A 19,087-nucleotide genomic window follows, 5' to 3' on the forward strand; every position below is an offset into this window, starting at 1 on the left:
CCCGAACCATGTACATAATCAGCGATCATCTGCCGAGACGAAGGGAAAAGATAAAGAAATACTATTACATTCATCAAAAACAAAGGTTCATTGAGACCGACTCTGATGTGAAGGAGAAAGGTACTCTGTGCCTCGGGGAGCTTTGCGTAAAGGGCGTGGTTATGCTTTCCCCCTGACCCCTGCCAGGCCAGACCTTTGGACTTCTTGTCGAATGAGTCGGAAATAGTAGCCTATGCAATCTGCTTGGCGATGAACCTGATTTGCAACGTGATTCTCCTCTCTGGATGTTTCTGCAGGCCACAATCTTCTGCAATATCGGCACTGACAGCTGCTTCTGCCGGTAACAGTTGTCGCTCGTCCGATTTGTCGTACGCGACCTTTTAAGGGTGCTTTGCGATGCCCTCGGCGCTGAAGCCATGCTGGAGGCTGCCTGGCGCCCAGGTACTGCGTAACTGTTTACCGTCGGGTGTACGAGAGTTCACAGCTCGGCACATTCGGGCGCATCTGCAAGGCGCTCGATGTAAAACTCTTTGTAGGGAACGTGACCAGAAGTCTAAGGAAAGGCTCTAGAGATCTGTCTGAGACAACTGTTCTGCTTAGTTTCCAGTTTGTTAGTAGACCCCAATCCAGCCTTGCTTGTTTCCTCTACTTGCCTGCCCATACCACCACCCTTCTCAAGATCGCCTCCCTATCATGTACGTCGTCGATACCCTTCAGCCCTTCCGGCGGAGTCCAGTCTGCACGGTCCGACGCACCTCCCATCGTAAATGCGGCAAATAGTCTTGCAAGAGCAGCGTCCATCTCCAGGTGGCCTTGGAATGTGAGAATAGGAGGGATGTGGGAGAGGAGAACCTCGTTTTGAGAAGAAAAGAGCAAGAAGCGACAGGTGTAAGATATGGCGCGGGGTGGGTTGCGACAAGGGCGTGATTCTTTTTTTTTTTTTTTGAATGTCTTGTAGTAAAGATAGAGGCACATGTTAGTTTTTCTGCTGGTTTGTAGGAAGATTGGTAGGGTATTGGGTGGGTAGGTCCTCACAAGCGATTCAGTTTTGAAGAAAGCAGCGCCTTGAGAAGTGAGAAGGACGGTCTCAACACGGATTAATTGCCCGCCTCTCTCATTTCCTCGGTGTGTTTCAACAGGTTGAACGATCCTCGTGTCAGATGGAAGATCCCATGCCAAACCCAAAAACACGCTATGAAGGCAGCCTTATTAGAAGTTGCAACTCGTAAAACGGAGACTGTTCGTGTCGCCTTGACAGAGACCGGCCCAACACAGTCACACGCTCACTGAACAGCTCTGCCAAGCAGGAGATGTCGTTCCAACCAACCGTTTTCCGGCTTTTGCCCATGAGTGTTTTGCCGAACGAGGGCTCACAAGACATGCCAAAGCTCGGCTGGCCTACCTAGGTGCGGATGAAAGGGTACAGCCGAACGATGAGCCGTGCGGTGCGTGGAGCTTGGGAAAGCATTTTCAACGTAATGAGTCGTACGCAATGCCCTGGGGCACATATCAGGGGTCCCGAGGTCGGCGCGAATAGCAGTACGAAGTACTTACTTTGTCAACTTTGGAAGTGTTTTAATTGGGTGCGTGAAATCCCCAGTACGTTCCGGTGATGATGCGGTTGGTTGTAGCTCCACGTGTATCTACCTACCTAACCGTTGGCGCTAAATTAGGTACTTATGTATTAGCTAGGTATGCGACGTGGCGCCGCGTGTCACGGGCCGGTGCCCGATTGCGGGGCTGTCAAGCCAACCAACCACATGTGACCCCGCCGGTTCCCACCACCTCAGGTGCCTAACTAGAAACCCCTCACTTCCAACAAATGCAATACGCTGCATAATATAATATAGCTACTCTTATAATCTAGCTATTAATATTATCTTACTATATCTAATAAGTATATATTTAATATTTAATATTCTAAAAGAATAAAACTCTATCTTAATAAGCTTTATAGTATATATAGTAGTATATAAATAGCCTTACTTAAGGTTAGAGGGAGTAAAACCTTAATAAGGGATATTAATCTATAAGAGACTATTCCTTCTATTAAGACTATATTATAACTTTTATTTTTTTATTCCTTATTTTATTTATTTAAAATATCTTTCTTTTATATTTTTAATTTATATTAGCTAATATTAATATTCTTATTAATATAATTACTAATTTTAATTATTAGCTTTAATCCCTAAATACTTTTAAGAATAATTACCCCTTTTACTTAAAGTATATTAAAAAATATCTAAAAATATATTATATTAAGAATATTATAATAGATATTATTCTATTAAAAGAATAAATAATTTAAGAATATTATATTACTTATATAATACTATAAGGGTATTAGAATTAATATATAGCTTAAATAGTAATTAAGATAAAAAAAGAGCTATTAATAATACTCTATATATTATAATATAATAAACTATATAATAACTTTAAGCTTAATCTATTTAATACCTTAGTAATAATAGGATAATATATAGAGGTATTAGTTAGGATCTAGATATATTAGATATAAGGTTAATAGTTTTAGATATATTAGGTATAATTAGGCTTAAATTAATCCTTATTATTAAATAATAGCGCTAATATAGGAAAGGTAATATATAACCCCTCACCTCTAACTTCTACTCACTTCACGTTGCCTGCCGAGATGGAACAGCAAAGCTATAAAGACCACGCAGACTTGAACTTCCCTTCTTCCCTTCCTTAGCTTGAAGTAACCAGTCGGAACGGACGACCCCATCATGAGCCCACTGTTAGGATTTCGCAGTAGGATTGGACTCCTCGTTTGATTCTCTACAACTTTCTCATCGAAGATTGATCGGATTTCTGAGTTTTTGTTGTTGAAAAATTCGTGCAGGCGGTGCAGCCGTCAAACGTGAGGCTGTGCGGTTTCTGATTACCGCCGCCTGACAGGTAGGTAGCGTGCAGATGTTCCACCAGATCAGCCCTACTTACAGTATCCGTAGAAATCCAAGTGTAACGGTCTACACGCCACTTCTAGGAGATGGTATACTTTGAGAATACCAGGAGCTAATTAGTTCCTGGTACAATACCAACTCGGCTGGGTTGGCTCACCCACACCCACCGACCTCTCTGACTTCTTACTCCGATCCAAGCCGACGATGCGCAAAATGCCTCTTGTAATCCCTGCTACAGAACAGATCCACTTTACCATCAAGGATTTCTCTTGCTTCCGCCGCGATTGAATTTCCCAATTTCCTAACTCTACTCCCTGAAGTTATGAGGCCGTTACGCATCTCACCCGCTGTCGTCTGCATACCATTGGACCCTTATAAAACCCTCCCTCCTTTCTTTATTTCTCTTGAGCTTCTGGTCGTCAAAATTACAACATCCCAATATAACATTAATCCCGTCCCTGTAAACCATCGCAAGTTACCCGAGTGAAAAGATGGGCCGCATCCTCGTCACCGGATCCACCGACGGCTTCGGCCTCGGCGCCGCCCGTCAACTCGTCGAGCGCAACCACACCGTCTATCTGCACGCGCGCAACGCGGCCCGCGCCGAAGAGGCCAAGAATCTCGTCCCCGGCGCCGCGGGCGTCTTCGTCGCCGACCTCACCAGCGCGTCCGAGACCCGCTCCCTCGCCGAGCAGGCCAACGCGGTCGGGCAGTTCGACGCCGTCGTCCTCAATGCCGGCCTGCTGTACGGGCCCTTCCGCGAGACCGAGTCGGGCGTGCCCGCCCAGGTCTTTGTCAACTTGGTGTCGCCCTACATCTTCACCTGCCTGTTGACGCCGCCGAGACGGATCGTGTTCGTGGCGTCGGTGCTGCATCGCGAGGCCAAGCCGGCGGTCGAGGACATCTTCTGGCTCGGGAGGGGCGAGAAGGAGTGGAACGACTTCGGGGCGTACTGCGACTCCAAGTTTCACGTCATGTGCCTCGTGAACGCGGCCGCGAGGAGGATGCAGGGCAAGGGCACGTCGGTGGTGGCGATACACCCGGGCTACGTGCCCACCAAGCTCACAAAGTTCGAGGCGCCCGGAAATATGGAAGACGGGCTGGAGACATATGTCATGCTCGCCGAGGGCGAATACGATGTGAGTGGGGAGACGGGTCGGTACTTTGATCCGAAGAAGCAAAAGGGCGAGCCGTTGCCTGCTACCGAAGACGTAGGCTTTCAGGAGGCGGTGGTGAAGGCTTTGGAGGACTTCACGGGACTGAAGCTGCCGGGTTCTGCGTGAGGGCGCCAATGGTCGATAGGTCGCTGTCTTTTGCGGGTGGAAATAAGACATCTGTTCCCAATTCCGTGTTCGTCTGTTGTGACCATCTCAAGGCTGGGATGAGAATCTTCTCGCGAATATAATAGTTGTATCTCACTTTACTCCCTATGGTTCATATGACGAGTACCTAGGTCAGCATATGCCGATAAAACAAAAGCCTTAAAAGTTCGGTATTGGTTTCTATAATGGTCCATATCGTTCGAAAAGTCAGTCACCTTCCTCACTACTCTAAAGTCAGTAGTCTTCGAGAAGACTCATATCTGCGAGATTGTCCTCGTACTTTTTCCGAGGCAAGTCGCGTGGTGTTTCGAGCAAGTTCATAGTCTTGACATTTAATTAACCAAACCCCCCAAGCCGAAATAAGTAGTGCACTCGTCCTGCAAAGCGAAAAGAGTCCAAACTCACCACCAAAGCCCTATGCATAATCTAACATTCCCCCCCACCTCAACCCACCTAAGCAACAGGCCCATAAAAGCTAAACAAGTCATTGGAATCATACGCCACCTTCACTTCCTGCAGGCGAGTCATCCGCCACTCCTCATGCCCATACCGCTGCTCATGCTCATACCACTGCTCCGGCCCCTCATTTCCAAACGCATAGTTCAGATACACGAGAACAAAATCACGTCCTGTGCCTTCGTGGAGAATCTGGCGGAACTCGTTCCCTAGCCGCGCAACCTCCTCGTCCAGCGCCGCATCCCCGGGCATGTGCTCTGCCTTGGCCTTGACCCCGTCCATGGGATAGTCATCAAAGGTGACCAATGAGGTACTGAGCGCCAAGTTGCTCAAAATGCTGTTGGCAGAAATCAAAGGCGAGCTTCCGGGCGGTGGTGTTGTAGGACTCAAGGCAGATGGGGAAGCGCGGGTTGTTGGCGTCGGTTTTTTGGCACAGGCCGTGGGTGGTCCTGACGCCGACGAACTTGGCGAGGTCGGTGTAGATTCCGACGAGTTGGAGAGGGGCCCGAGGGCGTGGAATGGTGTGGTGTAGGCTGGATTGACGGCGTCGACGCCTTCTTGCACGAGGAGAATTTGAAGAATGGGTTGAGAGAGGATGTTAGATATAACCTTGGCACACCTTGAGGGTGGGTTGTTCACGACGGGAGTTGACAAAAACAGGTATCAGCCCGAGACATCGGTCTCCTTTCGAACAGCAGGCGAGGCTAATCGCCATTATGAGCCACACTGTAAGGAAGCTGACTGAATTAGTGTTGTGATAACAAGATATCAACTCACGGGAGCCGAGGAAGCAGGAAAAGCTCACACCAGACATCTCGTACTGCGATGTGTCTTGCTCATCTCAAACGGCCCGCTTCGACCGCGGGAAAATTCCGTGCAAGTATCAGCGTAAAACGTAAACCGTAAAACGTTGGACTTGGTGGAGATTCAATTGGAACTTTAGAACTTGCCCCGGGAAAAGAGCGGCTTGGGGCAGGCCAGGTACGTTTCAGGGCAAAAGTTGGCACTTCTTAACCGCTATACTATAGGTCACCACACAATATACTAGTAATATATAAAACTCTACTAAAATTGTATTACTAGGGCTAGGTAGAAATTTAAATGCTGGAAGACGGAAGTGAAGATGTCCTCGTGATAGCTGTCGAGGCAGGCATTTAGGGTTCTTGTCATGTACCTGGCCTTTCTATTGACTGTCGTCTATTTCTGATCTCTTCATTTCCACCAAATCATGCGGAATTTGACGCCGTCGTGATGAGATTCTCACGGAAATGACGCTCAAAGACCTGGACGATACTTGGAGTTTAGGCCAGTTTATGGGCACAGTGGAGCAACACACAGTGTACAAGCAGAGACACCAACAACCCCTGTAACGCCCCCACGGAACCCTTACTTGCGGCTCGTCCCGTCCCGTCCCGTCCCGCATGCACCACGAAAACCTACCGATACACCGACTAGCCACTTTCTCTCGTTCGAGGTTTGTGTCTTTAACGCTCAATACCGAGAGATATATCGTCACTTTTCTGCGATCTTCCAACCAGACATCAGTGACAAACACGTGCAGGTCATCCGTCACTTCCGTTCCAAAACCCCACCGAGCTTGGGGCAGCGAACGAGTGGGCCCCAGTCCGCCGTCTTTCACGGATGGCCAATTGCGCTGTCCACTGCAGATAGACGTCGTTGACCAAGAAACGCAGTGGACACCGTCCCATCGCGCGGCACTTAACCAGCGCATGTTCTTTACGGAATGCGGAAGCGCAGGTTAAGGGCATAGTGGGCGAGAAGGGGGTTCGGGGGTGGAACGAACCGCGGTCCGGGCTTCGGCTGCAGCTTTCGGCCCGCCCTCCGCCGCGCGCCCCTCTTGTTGCTGGAAATCCGGACCTGATCTAAGAAAGTTGTTTCGCTGAAAAGTTAGAATTCTGCGCAATGTCCTCCCATTTCAAGTTCCACCAAGAGTAGTACGGCAACGAACCTACAAGGCCAGTCTAACTTGAGTGTTGGCAATTGCAATTCGCAGCGCAACACAATACAGCAATGCTTTCTTCTCTAACTCGTTTGGGGATCTACGACATTTCGCTTGTTTAGTCTTGGTGCTTTCTAATCATCTGCCTACTCCCCTATTTCCTACATCAGAGTGCATGAGCTATCTGTTCCACGATCTACCCCTTCCGTTTCCCACCATAATCCTCTACCAGGTCGAATTGAACATGGCGAATGAATAAAGAAAATACTGCGGCGTTCGATAGTCTATAACACACCAGCATAAGCCATCAGGCTAGCATCCAGCTGTTCCTACTTCATGAACTCAAGCGCAACATGCCCAGATATTGTGCCCCCCATCTGCCTTGCCTTGTCCTTCGCGATCAGTTGGTCAATTACCACTGTATCCCCTCCAGCTCTCACATCTCCTATGACGCCGACGAGCTGCCGAGCCTCATCCGAAGCGACGGCGTATCTCACATTGCCCGCGACCTTCGCGGCTGGCTCCAAAATCGGTATGCTGACCCGCGCGTGTTGCGCCAGCATCTTCCTCTGCTGTTCTTCAAACCCTCTCGTGGACTTGGTCTGGTTCGCTCCGAACTCGACCACCGCCGGCATCCCGATGGAATGTCGCTCTATCTGACCCGTAATCGATTCCAAAGTTCTCGCGGCGGTGGCTTCCCCAGAGCCTCGTAGTGTCTTGGCGTTTTGGGCCATGATGACGCTGTCAAGAGACGTACGTTAGTAAACCGCTCCCCCAAACGACTTCAAGACAGAACTGCCTAAAAAGAATCGTTGGAAGTTTCACTTACAGAGGTGCAAAATAAAAAGTGATGATTATCGTAGTTTTGAAGCTGTGCAGAAAGTACACTGGGATCGTCGACGGTCTGATTATGCTCGCTTAGAATGGCTTTGGACTTGTATTCAATGTCTGTACGTTTTTCGACAAGTTATATAGATTTCTAACACCATGGCTGATATCGGAAATGATGGTTGTTAAGCGCTTGGGCACATGTTACTTCAACAGCGACAGAGATTGTACCGATTTCGTCGGCGGCTATTTTGGATGTTCGACCTTATGTGATTGGAGATTTGACCCAATTAAACATGGATGTTTGCCGACTTGCAATTGGACGCGGATTTTGTTTGATGTCCATTGCCGCATATTTGGAACATACCCTTGAACCAACAGACGGCGCTTAGATGCTTTGCGCTTACGTGCCTTGGCGACACGACCAACAGTTACATCAACGCTGCATTAACAAACCTGACTCACTGCCGAGAAGGTCATGGCTCTTGTCTTTAACGCTGACGTTGAGGCTGTTAAAATATTCTGAGCAACAGACAGCGCTTGGGTGACTTGGCAACAGAGAACACAACTACATCCACACCGGCTGCCATCCGAGCAACCCGATTCGTGAATGTGTAAGCGCGAGAGGATCTGTATTGCCCTTTTTACGGTTTACTTCAACAACGCAGTTCAACCCTTTTTGCTATCTTCCTTTCGCTTGACGCCGCACCAGCCCGAACACCCACATTCCCAAGCTGCAGTTATCAAGGCGTTTGCCCGAGCCACCACCACTGTATGGAACCAAATCGCAAGTGGGAAACGTCCTCTTTACCTGTCATTGATGGCGTCGATGAAGACATGGCCTCCTCGTTCATGGGTGGGAAGTCCGATCTCGTCTCCGCGAGTTCGATAGCGTTGGGAGTTGCCTCTGGGAACTCGAGACAGATAGTCGGGTCTGTCAACACGACTTTTTCAGGCCCGGTCAAGAGCGTCACGAACTACTACATCAATAAGTTTCCCCCGAGTGCCGAAGATCTCCAAAGACAGGAGTTTCGGGAGATTCTCGATTGGCTCGCACCACAACCTCAGGTCCACCGAGATATACTCAAGGGTGAAGTCGCAAAGCGGCTAGATGGCACTGGCGCATGGTTTTTCGATTCCGACTCGTATCACCAGTGGCTTTCGGGGGAAAAGCCTCTTCTCTGGGTCACTGGAGGATGTCAGTTATCTCAATTCAAGACCAGAAGCGACATGGACTAACAGCGGTGGTAGTCGGTACTGGTAAAACGGTCCTGTGTTCCTCGGTTGTGAGTAGTCTACAAACTGCCGTCAGTCAGGGCCACTTCAAATGCTCAGAAGCCTCGGTATGCTTCTTCTTCTTCTCGTCCCAGGACACGTCCAGACAATCGCTTTCGGTACTACTCAAGGTCATCTTGGGACAGCTTTGCAAACCATGCATCGTTCCCAAACCTTTGAGAGCCCTGTACAAGCGTTGCCAAGAAGTATATCCTCTAGACAACCCCTCGACCGGGGAACTTCGGGAAGCCCTCATCCAAACCCTCAGGATACAATGCGACGCGAAACTCAAAGCTCGTCAAGACGTGTTCATTCTCATTGACGCTCTAGACCAGATTCCGAACAGTCAATTGGAGCCAGTCACCAACCTCTTACAAGACCTCAGTCAGCTGGGACTATCTGGGCTTCGAGTATTATGCACCAGTCGACATCAACCGGATCTGGACTTGGCTCTTTCAAGCCCAGTAAGATGGCAACATCACGTCATGGACAGAGCCTCTATCGCCCGGGATATTGACATGTTCGTCCTGAATGCGCTGAAGTCTTCCAAGTTGAGGTCGCTAGGACAACACGCAAAGAACGACATCCTCGAGCGCGCTGCTCGTGAAGGAGACGGGATGTCAGTGGGCCTATCAATATCGTTTTTTACGAATCAAATATGCTCACACGTTAAACCAGGTTTCGTCTGACTGCCCTCAAAATTGCCGTTCTCGAGGACCTGCCTCTGAGAGGACCTCAAGACGTGTCTCGAGTTTTATCAACTTTACCAGCAGTTCTCTGCCATTCGTACGCAAGCATGCTCGCCGATATCCCAAGAACAGTGCGTGAAATTGCGCTTCGAGCTTTGAAATGGGTCGTCGCCGCTAAGAGGCCCCTCTTTATTGAGGAAGTCATAGAAGCGGTCTACATCCGTACAGAAAGTCCACTGTCGGAAGACCAACACAGCAATCGCTGTCCCGCTTCCGATCTTATACAACTTTTCCGTGGACTCGTCTCGGTCTATCCCGGCATCGAAGACTACGAAAGCATTCCACCAAGACGCCACGCTATCGAACTCTCTCACGACTCAATCCGAGAGTTTCTGACAGGTACGGATATCCGTGACACAGTTGCGGCATCGTTTGGCTTCAGCATAGCCGAGGCGAACGACGCCGTTGGTCGAGGATGCATCGTATATATGTATCAGTGCAAGCGATATGAGATTGATCCAAACGAAGATACCAGTCCACTGTTGTCGTATGCTTGGTACAACTGGGATAAACACCTAGAGTATGATGGGTTTCGACCCCGGGAGGCTGCGTCTCAAGCTTCTGCAGCACGCCTTCTCATGCGCCTGAAAACACGAGCTGAGACCGCCGAAGCCCTTCCGCGAACGGAGAACTCTTCCGGGATTGTCTCTGTCGAGCAGTCAAGAAGAGAAACGGTCTTGGACGATTGGATTAGCTGGATTCCTAGCGAGTACCTCCCCTCCTTCTGTGAAGCCCTCAACACCGCATTCTTTACTACTCCTTGCCGGGAATATGTCAAAGAGTCTGGCGTGTCAAAACTAAATATGCATTCTGCAAGCATACGGAACACCCTCGATCCTGGAATCGGAACATTCAGCGTCTCTCCGGATCTCGACCCAACGAAGCTTTCATACTGTGGCATCTTTCCTCGCCCCATGAAACAAGCACCACTGTATACGACAGGGTCATACACATGGGGCCGACAATTCTCTACCCAGCAGATGGCTATCTCTTCAACTACCGACCAAGAGTAATGCGTTTCGCGATTTAAGTTTTATGATACATGTTAGTTCTAGATAGAGAATGAGAACGCCAACGCAAACCGATGCATATCGAGACACCTACAAGTAGTATCATGCATGGAGTCATCTGAAAATTGGACGGTACTATTCTGGCACTCATCGACGCACGGATTAATCACAGTAAATGTTCTATTATCAGCTTCTAGTAGTAAATTCTGATACACTGTCCAGGCGGTTCGCTTGCTTTCGAAGAAAAAGGTGTAGCGCATCGCCTTTAAATGAACATGACAATGAAGCACGCTGCACGCAGCGGCTCGGTCTTGATTTTCCTCGGAATCCAATCACAGCATGGAGACACGTCTACGTGCATGATGCAAGACGTAACCCGAAAGAGCGAGCCTGCATAGAGCCCCAAATCAGCAGCCTGATCACCCATTCTGTCGGATCATTCAATGCATCCCCTCTTTTCATTTCCCTCATTGCTCCATGGCGTATCTTCGAAGAAAAGCGACAGCATGGCAGGTTCAGACCATCGCAAGCCCACTTCCAAGGGCATTTTCGGACGCGAAAACCGCGCCAAACTAAAATCAGTTTTCAAGAGACCCTTTTCCTCGTCCAAGAGTAGGCTTGATGGTGTCGGAGATGCGTCTCCGAGATTTTCTTCACTGCGAATCAGTTCGGAGGACAGCAGCGGAGAACGGCACGAGGGCATTGCAGAGGACACTTGCAACCATGCTCCATTCGGACCATCAATTACCACCGCTTCATCAAACATCTCAACTCAAAATGGGAATGAAACGGCGCAAAAACGGCCTCTCGAACTATCTCCAAGCATGTCCATTGCCCCAGCTATCCTCGACCGTCAAACACAAGCCGACGCATCTGCCGATAAGCTAGTCCAAGTCAACTCTGCTGCAAAATCTGGCAAACTCTCCACGGTCCCAACCAGATCAATTAAATTTCAGTCTTCGCCGGATGACGAAGAAGCGGGCGAGTTTCAACCCGGAGAACAGGCAACAGACATATGGAATGCTGCACTGGAGGATATCATGATGGATGAAGAGCTGAAGAAACATTTCAATGAGTTTGAGACTAAACTCAGAGCCCGGCTTAAGATTGGTGCGTTCAAGTACAAACTTGACAGTGTTCTCAAGCGGCTAACGGAAGACAACAGAGAGCTCGAAATGTTCGACAGACAAAAATTTGTGGCACAGCTCAAAGATAAAGACCCACATACAAGATGCGGAGTCAGTCGCTCAGAAACACGAGTCGCTGAAAGAAAACACAATTGCAATTCTTACTGTTATCTCTGGTCTTGGGTCGTTCGTGGGGAATATGCTGAAAGAGTGTCCTCCCGCCGCAATTGCATGGGCAGGAATTTGCGCTGCAATACCAGTAAGCATGGCCCCCGTGATCGCATATTGCAACTATGCTAAGCTCCAGCTCTCATAAGATAATTCAACAACCGATGCACGAGGACATAAACATGCTCAGGGGCTTGAGATACATTCGCGCCCAAGCAACGAAGTACTTCGCCCTACCAGATGAGCTTCTGAGAAACGAATACCAAGAGAAGAACACCGCCAGGTCCACCCAATCAATCCGTGACAATATCCAGGCGCTGTATGGGATCGTTCTCAAGTATCTCCTTCTCAGCACACACTATACCCCCCGCACATTCGGTCGTGCTGTGAAGTCTCTCATCGGCCAGGCTCCCTGGATTGAGTTGCTCAATGAGCTCCAAACCGTCGAGAGAGGTTTTCATGAACACGCACAAATCTTCCAGACTTCCATGGTTCTAAGAGAGATTGAGGCTATTGGCGACAAGATAACTAAGTCTGACGAAGGGAAGAACGCCAAGGAGAGAAAGGAATTTCTTGACCTTCTTCTTGGCGACGACTTTGACTACACGGACCGCCTCGCTGTTACCGAGGAAAGGCTGGACGGCACTTGCGAGTGGTTCTGTCGGCATCCCAACTTCGCAGACTGGCTGGAAAATGGGGATTTGCTGCTGGTCTCAGCAGAAGCTGGATGCGGCAAATCCGTTTTGTCCAAATACCTGATTGAGAAGGTCCTTCCCCAAGCGGACCCCCACGCGACGATTTGCTACTTTTTCTTCAAGGACGACAGCCCTCAAACACGAAGCTTCAAGAATGCTTCCACGGCTTTGCTGCATCGCCTATTTGCGTCAAACGAGGACTTGGCGGATGGTTGGAAGAACAAATTCTCGAAAAGCCCCGGTGCCCACTTTCAAAAGACCTGGAATGACTTCTGTAAAGCGTCCATTGACCCAGAAGCTGGTCGGGTCATCTGTGTTCTAGATGCGCTCGACGAGAGTGACCAAGAACAACTGGGTGACTTTCTCAGTAGCATCAGGACATATCTCACCAAGTTCCCACGAGACAGTCGAGCTAAATTTCTTCTCACCACCCGAGGATATCGGCCAATTAAGGAGCATTTCCAGGACTTTTCATCGGACATGATCATTCACTTGGATGGCGATAACGACGAAGAGAAGGACCACATTCAAGAAGAGATCAACAAGGTCATGAACCATCGCCTTAAGAAACTCTTCAGTAGAAGGTCTGATATCAGCAGCGATACTCGTCGGTTAATTGAAGACGGCTTCTACCAGCACGGCTCAAGACAGAGAACGTATCTGTGGATGCATCTGGTGTTCGAAGTTATCAAGAAGGACCGCCCGACGTTGAAAGCTGATTGGAGAGAGATCTTCGAGATCACACCCGACAAGATTGCCAAGGCATACGAGAAACTTTTGCAAGGAGTCGAGATCAAGTGGAAAGAAAGAGTACGAACTTTACTAGCCATCATCATAGCAGCGCAGCAGCCTCTAACACTGGATGAGCTGAACATAGCTCTAAGCGCAAGAGATAGTATCAGCAAGCCAAGAAGCTATGATGTTTACGAGGAACTATCAAGCTCTCTTGAGTTCAAGAGCTGGATGGAGAAGCAGTGCGGTTCATTTCTCGCAATCTACAACAAAACGGTGTATCTGATACACCAGACAGCCAAGGAGTTCCTGATGAGAGTACCGTCCAAAGCTGCAGAAAACGGCGATAAGGAAGTCCGCCACGGGTCATGGATGGGCACTTTGCTTGATCACGAGACGCATCGGTACATGGCAGAGAGCTGTATTTCTTTCCTCTCGCTCGAGCAATTTCAGACCTCGGAGTTTCTAAAAGATATTCAAAGCCAAAACAGGTCTCCAGGCAAAGAAGAAAGGGGGAAAAGCAGCTTAGATCGTCCTTTTTTGGCGTACTCAGTCAGATTCTGGCTGGGTCACTTCAAGCAGTGCCAATCTCGTTCAGGAACCTCGGGGGAAGTTGTCGATATCAGCCAGGACTTTGTCTCAGCGTATCAAAGCCTTTTCACCCGAAACGACCGCCAGTGTCACCAGCGGCATGGAGAAAGGAAGAAAGCCTGGTACTGTCTCATGATGAACGCTCAGCCTGCAGGAGTATTTCCTGATGACTATCCCAAAGCCAATAGTCTCCGACGACTATTTCCATACGCCTACAACGTGGCTCGCACGGCATGTCTTTTCGGACATTTGCGATTGCTGAAGTTTGCGGTCGAGGAACTCAAAGCAGAAGTTAAATACGAACCAGATCCCTTCGTCAGCAAAAGGACGAAAAACGTGCTGGACCCTGCGTTCTCACTCGCTCACTTCGCCGGCCATGGAGGCTCTGACTTATGTCTTTATTACCTAAGGGATCAATACTGCAGCATGGACATAAAAAGCCGCGAGGGCCAGACCCCTCTACACCATGCCGCTGCAAGAGGGATGGTATCAACAGTGGCGACGTTGATGGAACTTGGTGCATCTCCGACGCAACGAGACTCGAGTCAAAGGAGCCCATTGATCTTTGCCATGACCACGAGCGAAGGCAGATCAAATCTAAAGGGGCTTGTCCAAGCCCTCCACGAAGCGGCGCACACCGAGTCTATCGATACAATCGATATTGTCAATCGACTCGAAGGAAACGGCAGGGTTCGGTCACTGCTCTACTTTGTGGTGACAGCCAAGCCGTCCCCCGGAGAACTCCAATCTCAGGAGTATGTATCAATGCACCTGGAATTGTGGAAAAGACCCGAAGCGTTCATACGCAGCGAGGTCTTTGCAAAAGCGTACGAAAAGTCGACCATGAAAGCTCTCAAAGAACTCGGGGCCGAAATCGATCTCCCACTCCACCGGAATATGAGAGCACTTCACTTTAGCGTAGGCGAACCCAATCGTCTCTTGAACGCTGCCTTCTTGCTACATGCCGGGGCCAATGTACATGTGGTCGATGATCTCGGAAACACACCTCTCCATACTGCTACTCGAGCTGGAAATCATGCTGCATTGAATCTTCTCCTAGAGTATGGAGCCGATGTGAACCAAAGAGGCGGCGCAGGGGAAAACGTTGGTGATTGTCCTTTACATATGGCTTGCAAAATTGATAACGAAAAGGTCGCCATGACGTTGATTAGGAGGAATGCTAAACCAGAAGCGTTGAATTCGGACGGCTTGACGTGCCTTCAGGTAGATCAAACAAGTAGCAGAGGTGTAGATTTGGCTCGACTGATTCATCAAGAAGAAAGGAGAAACATCAAAACGCTCAAAATGTAGAGCGCAAGTACACAATTGAGAGCGTTGCGTGTTTATTCACAGTGGGATCAAATCTAGTATACGATGACCATAATTTCGATATTTACTTTCCTGCTCCAATTCGATGATGTCGATTGATGCTTTGCCTTAGTAATCTGTAATGAAAATACATATATCCTAAGGAGGCGCATAGTACCAACGTCTCTGGGGTGAATGGCACGGTTTTGAAGCAGTCTGCCGCCCGGTAGCTTAGCGGTATATCTTCTATCACCGATAAGTCCAGTCCACAAGCCATGAGTTCAATTAGACGCCAGACAACTCTACGGGTACTGAGTTGTCTGGCGTCTAATTGAACTCGGGTAGCTCAGCATTCAAGCTGACACTACTGTGAAAACAGCAAACGCAAAACTCGCTGATCAGGCATCTCGGAGACGTTTTTTTTTTTTTTTTTCCACCCTCGTATCTTACTTAATGATCATACGTCAATAGAATGTGAACGTAGCGATTGCGTTAATGCATTGCTGTAAGCCAATGGAGGGGGCATGTGTGAGAGCTGATTAGTTCGCTTGATGTCACTTTTTTCAGCGTACGGATGTGAAGAGGCTGGGTAAGATGCAGCCTTGATTTCCTACCCATCTTACCCAGATATTATTAGTAAAAGTGAGTGATTTGGTCCAGACTTGCCTCGGTTTTAAAGATACGCCTGTCGTCGTAAATGAGCGTTGCCCACGAGAACCTGATTCAGGCAGCGCCTGTTTCGCGTGCTGTCCAAACTTCATAACACTGTGGAGTTCTTCTGGGTGTCGAAGATGAGCGGCGGACATAGCTCAGTTGGGAGAGCGTCAGACTGAAGCGGGTCTCGTTCGAGACTTGGAAAACTTCATTCAATTCATCTGAAGGTCGTGTGTTCAATCCACACTGGCCGCATCTTCACTTTTTGCTCATCTTCTTTCTCGTAGACTGCAAAGCGTTGAGAACAGGTGAATCTTTTTGATACCCGGCCGGTGTTGTGGTGTTGAGTGAGATTCTCTGGTGGTGAGGAAGGGGTGCGTAGGTGGTTGAACCATGGGAGGGAAGGCAGGCGCCGGTCGTCATTACCCAATAGATCTCAGCCAAAATGGACTTGAAAACTGACCGATCAATTGTTCCATTCGATCCTATTTGCATTTGATCATTCAATGTGCAAGTGAACGATGAATCTGGAACGTTTACTTGAACGTTGAAATTAGCATCAGAACCGTGATCAGACGAAAGGAAGGAAGCTACAGTGACAGCGCTGTGTTTCCGCGGCTAGGGGGTCCGTGCAGCGGGATCCCTCCGGAACACGCGCCAAATCGACACCCAGATTCGTCTTGTCAATCGCTCTGACGTCGGGCATCTGAACATTTTCAGTCGACAACCATCGCCCACCATGTCGCGAAGACCGGCCAAGGGAGATTACATCGAGACCGTACGTCGCCTCCGACCTTTCCCCGACCGACAATCCGTCCTGCCTCCATCCGCGCACAGCTAACGGCCCGCCGCAGGACACCGGCAACAAAGTCGCCCGCAAAGCGACGCTGGTCGGCACCCAGAACATCATGCTGGGCGGCAAGACCGTCATCCAGCCCGAAGTCATGATCCGCGGCGACCTCGCCCGATCCGCGCAGCCCTCCGGCGGCGGCGCCCCGGCGAACAGCACCGCCGTCGCCATCGGCCGGTACTGCTTCCTCTCGAGGGGCGCCGTCCTGCGGCCGCCGGGACGAATGTACAAGGGGTGAGTGATTAGCATTCCACGACGCACCCTTCTCGCAGGACCAGTTCGAGGCTAACCGGCATCTCTGTGCGCGCGCAGAGCCTTCACGTACATGCCCCTCCGAATCGGCGACCACGTCTTCGTCGGCCAGAACACAATCATCCAGGCCGCCTCGATCGGGACCCACGTGCACATCGGCCGCGAGTGCGTCGTGGGCGAGTTCGCCATCGTCAAGGACTACGTCCGCATACTCGAGGGCACCGTCGTGCCGCCCAACATGGTCATACCGAGTTTCAGCGTCGTCGCGGGACAGCCTGCCAGGGTCGTGGGGGAGGTTCCCGAGGGCGGACACGAGGAGTTTGAGCTGCGCGAGCTGTACAAGACCGTCGGGAACAATCCGCAACCTTTGCCGGTGTGACGATGTAGGATTTACGATTTGGCGCCGTCGAACATACATACAAGGGGGCAGTTATCATCAGGAAGCATAAGGGACCGGCGTTTGGAGCAGTTAGTCATTTAGCATCGAGCTAAGAAGATACCCCCGAATTTGAGCAACGGCTCACCCAGCACTACATGCTTGGGAGGACCAAGACGAACGATGCGTAGATCAAATATTCAGGATTACCGGTATGGACTGCGATCAAACAACACGCAACGTCTGGCAAATTGACACGCACAACCAACCAGTTCAGCCAGACACGCCGCCAACTTGCAACTCCTCTACGCCACCCACTTTACACTACCAGTCCCTCAAGGCTCGCCGGGCCAGATGGAGTCAGCAAGCTGCCTCACCAGACGCAGCTTCTTGACCATATCCTCGTGCGTGATCGAGTTGCCCAGGTGGTGACTGGCAAACCCGCACTGCGGACTCACCCCGATCCTCTTCAACGCCTGCTCGCGCGTCTGGCCCGCGCCCTGCGCGACGAAGTCCGCCGCCTGCAACACGCGCTCCTTCGTCTTGCCGAGGTCCTCGAGCTCGGGGAACTTGGAGGTGACGACGCCCAGGACGACGTTCTTGTGCGCGGGCAGCTCCTTGAGGGGCTCGAAGCCGCCGGCGCGGTCGGTGTCGTACTCGAGGAAGTACGTGTCGGCGTTGATCTCCCTGAACAGGCGCGACGCAATGCGGTCGTAGCCGCCCTCGGAGAAGTGCCGCGAGTAGGCGAAGTTGCCGCGGCAGAGGTGGATGCCCAGGTGCATGTCGGCGGGCCGGGAGCCGATGCAGTCGTTGTAGAGCTTGATGTAGGACTGCAGGAGGGCGTCGGAGTCCTCGCCTGCGTCCTTGAAGCCCTGTAACATCTTCTCCGAGCAGAAGTCTGGGGTGGGTCGTGTCAGAAGGGTTTTCTTGATTGACGCGCTGGGAGGGCGGAGGGAACTTACATGCGAGGTTGGGGTCGTCGATGGTGACGTTGCGCACGCCGTGCTCGTAGAGGATTTCCAACTCGGTGCGGTAGGCCTTGGCGATGTCGGCGAAGTACTCCTCGTCGTTTGCGTAGACGTCTTTCGGGTACGCATGTCCCTTCTGGTATCGGAGATGGTACCACTCGGGCGCGGGCAGGGTGAGCTTCGCCTCCTTGACTCTCTCAGGCGGGATGAGGGACTTGAGGAACTCCCATTCTCTCAGGTAGGTGCTGCCCTTGTGCTTGATCTTGCCGGTGCAGAGGATAGATTCGCCGGGCTTGTGGTCGCTCTCGACTGGTGACATTTCTGTTAGACTTAGGCGTGCGGAAAAGAGTCCACCCCAGACTTACTGAATGCCGCGATGTCTGGCACGTACATGCGGAAGATATCCCAACTCGGGGCCGGAACCTCCTCGAAACCCTCGAGTCCGGGGAAGAAGTTGCCCCAGAACTGGTGGCGACGATACTCGCCATCGTTGATGGCGTGGAAGCCGAGGTCCAGCTGTGTCTTGACAATCTCGCGCACGCCCTCCTCTTCCAGACGGTTCAGCTCCTCATCGCCGGCAATCTCCACAGCTTTCTTCTCGTCAAGAGCGATGCGCTTCTCCGTAAGGGCCTTCGGTCGCAGAAGCGAGCCCATGTGCTCGGCGCGGAATGGCGGTCTCTGGTGATTCTTGGCAGCCATGATGGATTCTTTTACAGCAGGACTGAGAAATTGCATGCTTTCGGGCAAGGCCCCCAGGGACGGGTAGCTTGGGTGTTGTTGACTTAAATAGACGTAAGTAAACGCGGGACTACCTTGTTTCCGAGCGGGATGGCAGT

The 19,087-nt window shown here is 50.5% G+C and overlaps 4 protein-coding genes across 4 annotated transcripts; 2 read left to right on the top strand and 2 right to left on the bottom strand.

Moving 5' to 3' along the window:
* Window positions 1-3,421: 3,421 nt before the first annotated feature.
* Window positions 3,422-4,213, top strand: CkaCkLH20_01680 (short-chain dehydrogenase/reductase SDR; the record flags this gene model as incomplete). The annotated part of the gene is made up of 1 exon (XM_038884399.1): window positions 3,422-4,213. One exon carries the CDS (start codon window positions 3,422-3,424, stop codon window positions 4,211-4,213), a length of 792 nt encoding a protein of 263 aa, XP_038750099.1.
* Window positions 4,214-4,705: 492 nt separating this feature from the next.
* On the bottom strand, window positions 4,706-7,402 carry CkaCkLH20_01681 (FAD binding domain-containing protein; the record flags this gene model as incomplete). The annotated part of the gene is made up of 2 exons (XM_038884400.1): window positions 4,706-5,327; window positions 7,002-7,402. The coding sequence occupies 2 exons, from the start codon at window positions 7,400-7,402 to the stop codon at window positions 4,706-4,708; spliced, it is 1,023 nt and encodes a 340-aa protein (XP_038750100.1).
* Window positions 7,403-11,989: 4,587 nt separating this feature from the next.
* Window positions 11,990-17,286, top strand: CkaCkLH20_01682 (ankyrin repeat protein; the record flags this gene model as incomplete). The annotated part of the gene is made up of 4 exons (XM_038884401.1): window positions 11,990-13,673; window positions 16,441-16,583; window positions 16,660-16,889; window positions 16,968-17,286. The coding sequence occupies 4 exons, from the start codon at window positions 11,990-11,992 to the stop codon at window positions 17,284-17,286; spliced, it is 2,376 nt and encodes a 791-aa protein (XP_038750101.1).
* Window positions 17,287-17,618: 332 nt separating this feature from the next.
* Window positions 17,619-18,950, bottom strand: CkaCkLH20_01683 (5-methyltetrahydropteroyltriglutamate-homocysteine methyltransferase; the record flags this gene model as incomplete). The annotated part of the gene is made up of 3 exons (XM_038884402.1): window positions 17,619-18,181; window positions 18,246-18,560; window positions 18,617-18,950. The coding sequence occupies 3 exons, from the start codon at window positions 18,948-18,950 to the stop codon at window positions 17,619-17,621; spliced, it is 1,212 nt and encodes a 403-aa protein (XP_038750102.1).
* Between the last annotated feature and the right edge of the window lie 137 nt (window positions 18,951-19,087).

The sequence above is a fragment of the Colletotrichum karsti genome, assembly GCF_011947395.1.
Source record: "Colletotrichum karsti strain CkLH20 chromosome Unknown Scaffold4, whole genome shotgun sequence".
Classification (NCBI taxonomy): Eukaryota; Fungi; Ascomycota; class Sordariomycetes; order Glomerellales; family Glomerellaceae; genus Colletotrichum; species Colletotrichum karsti.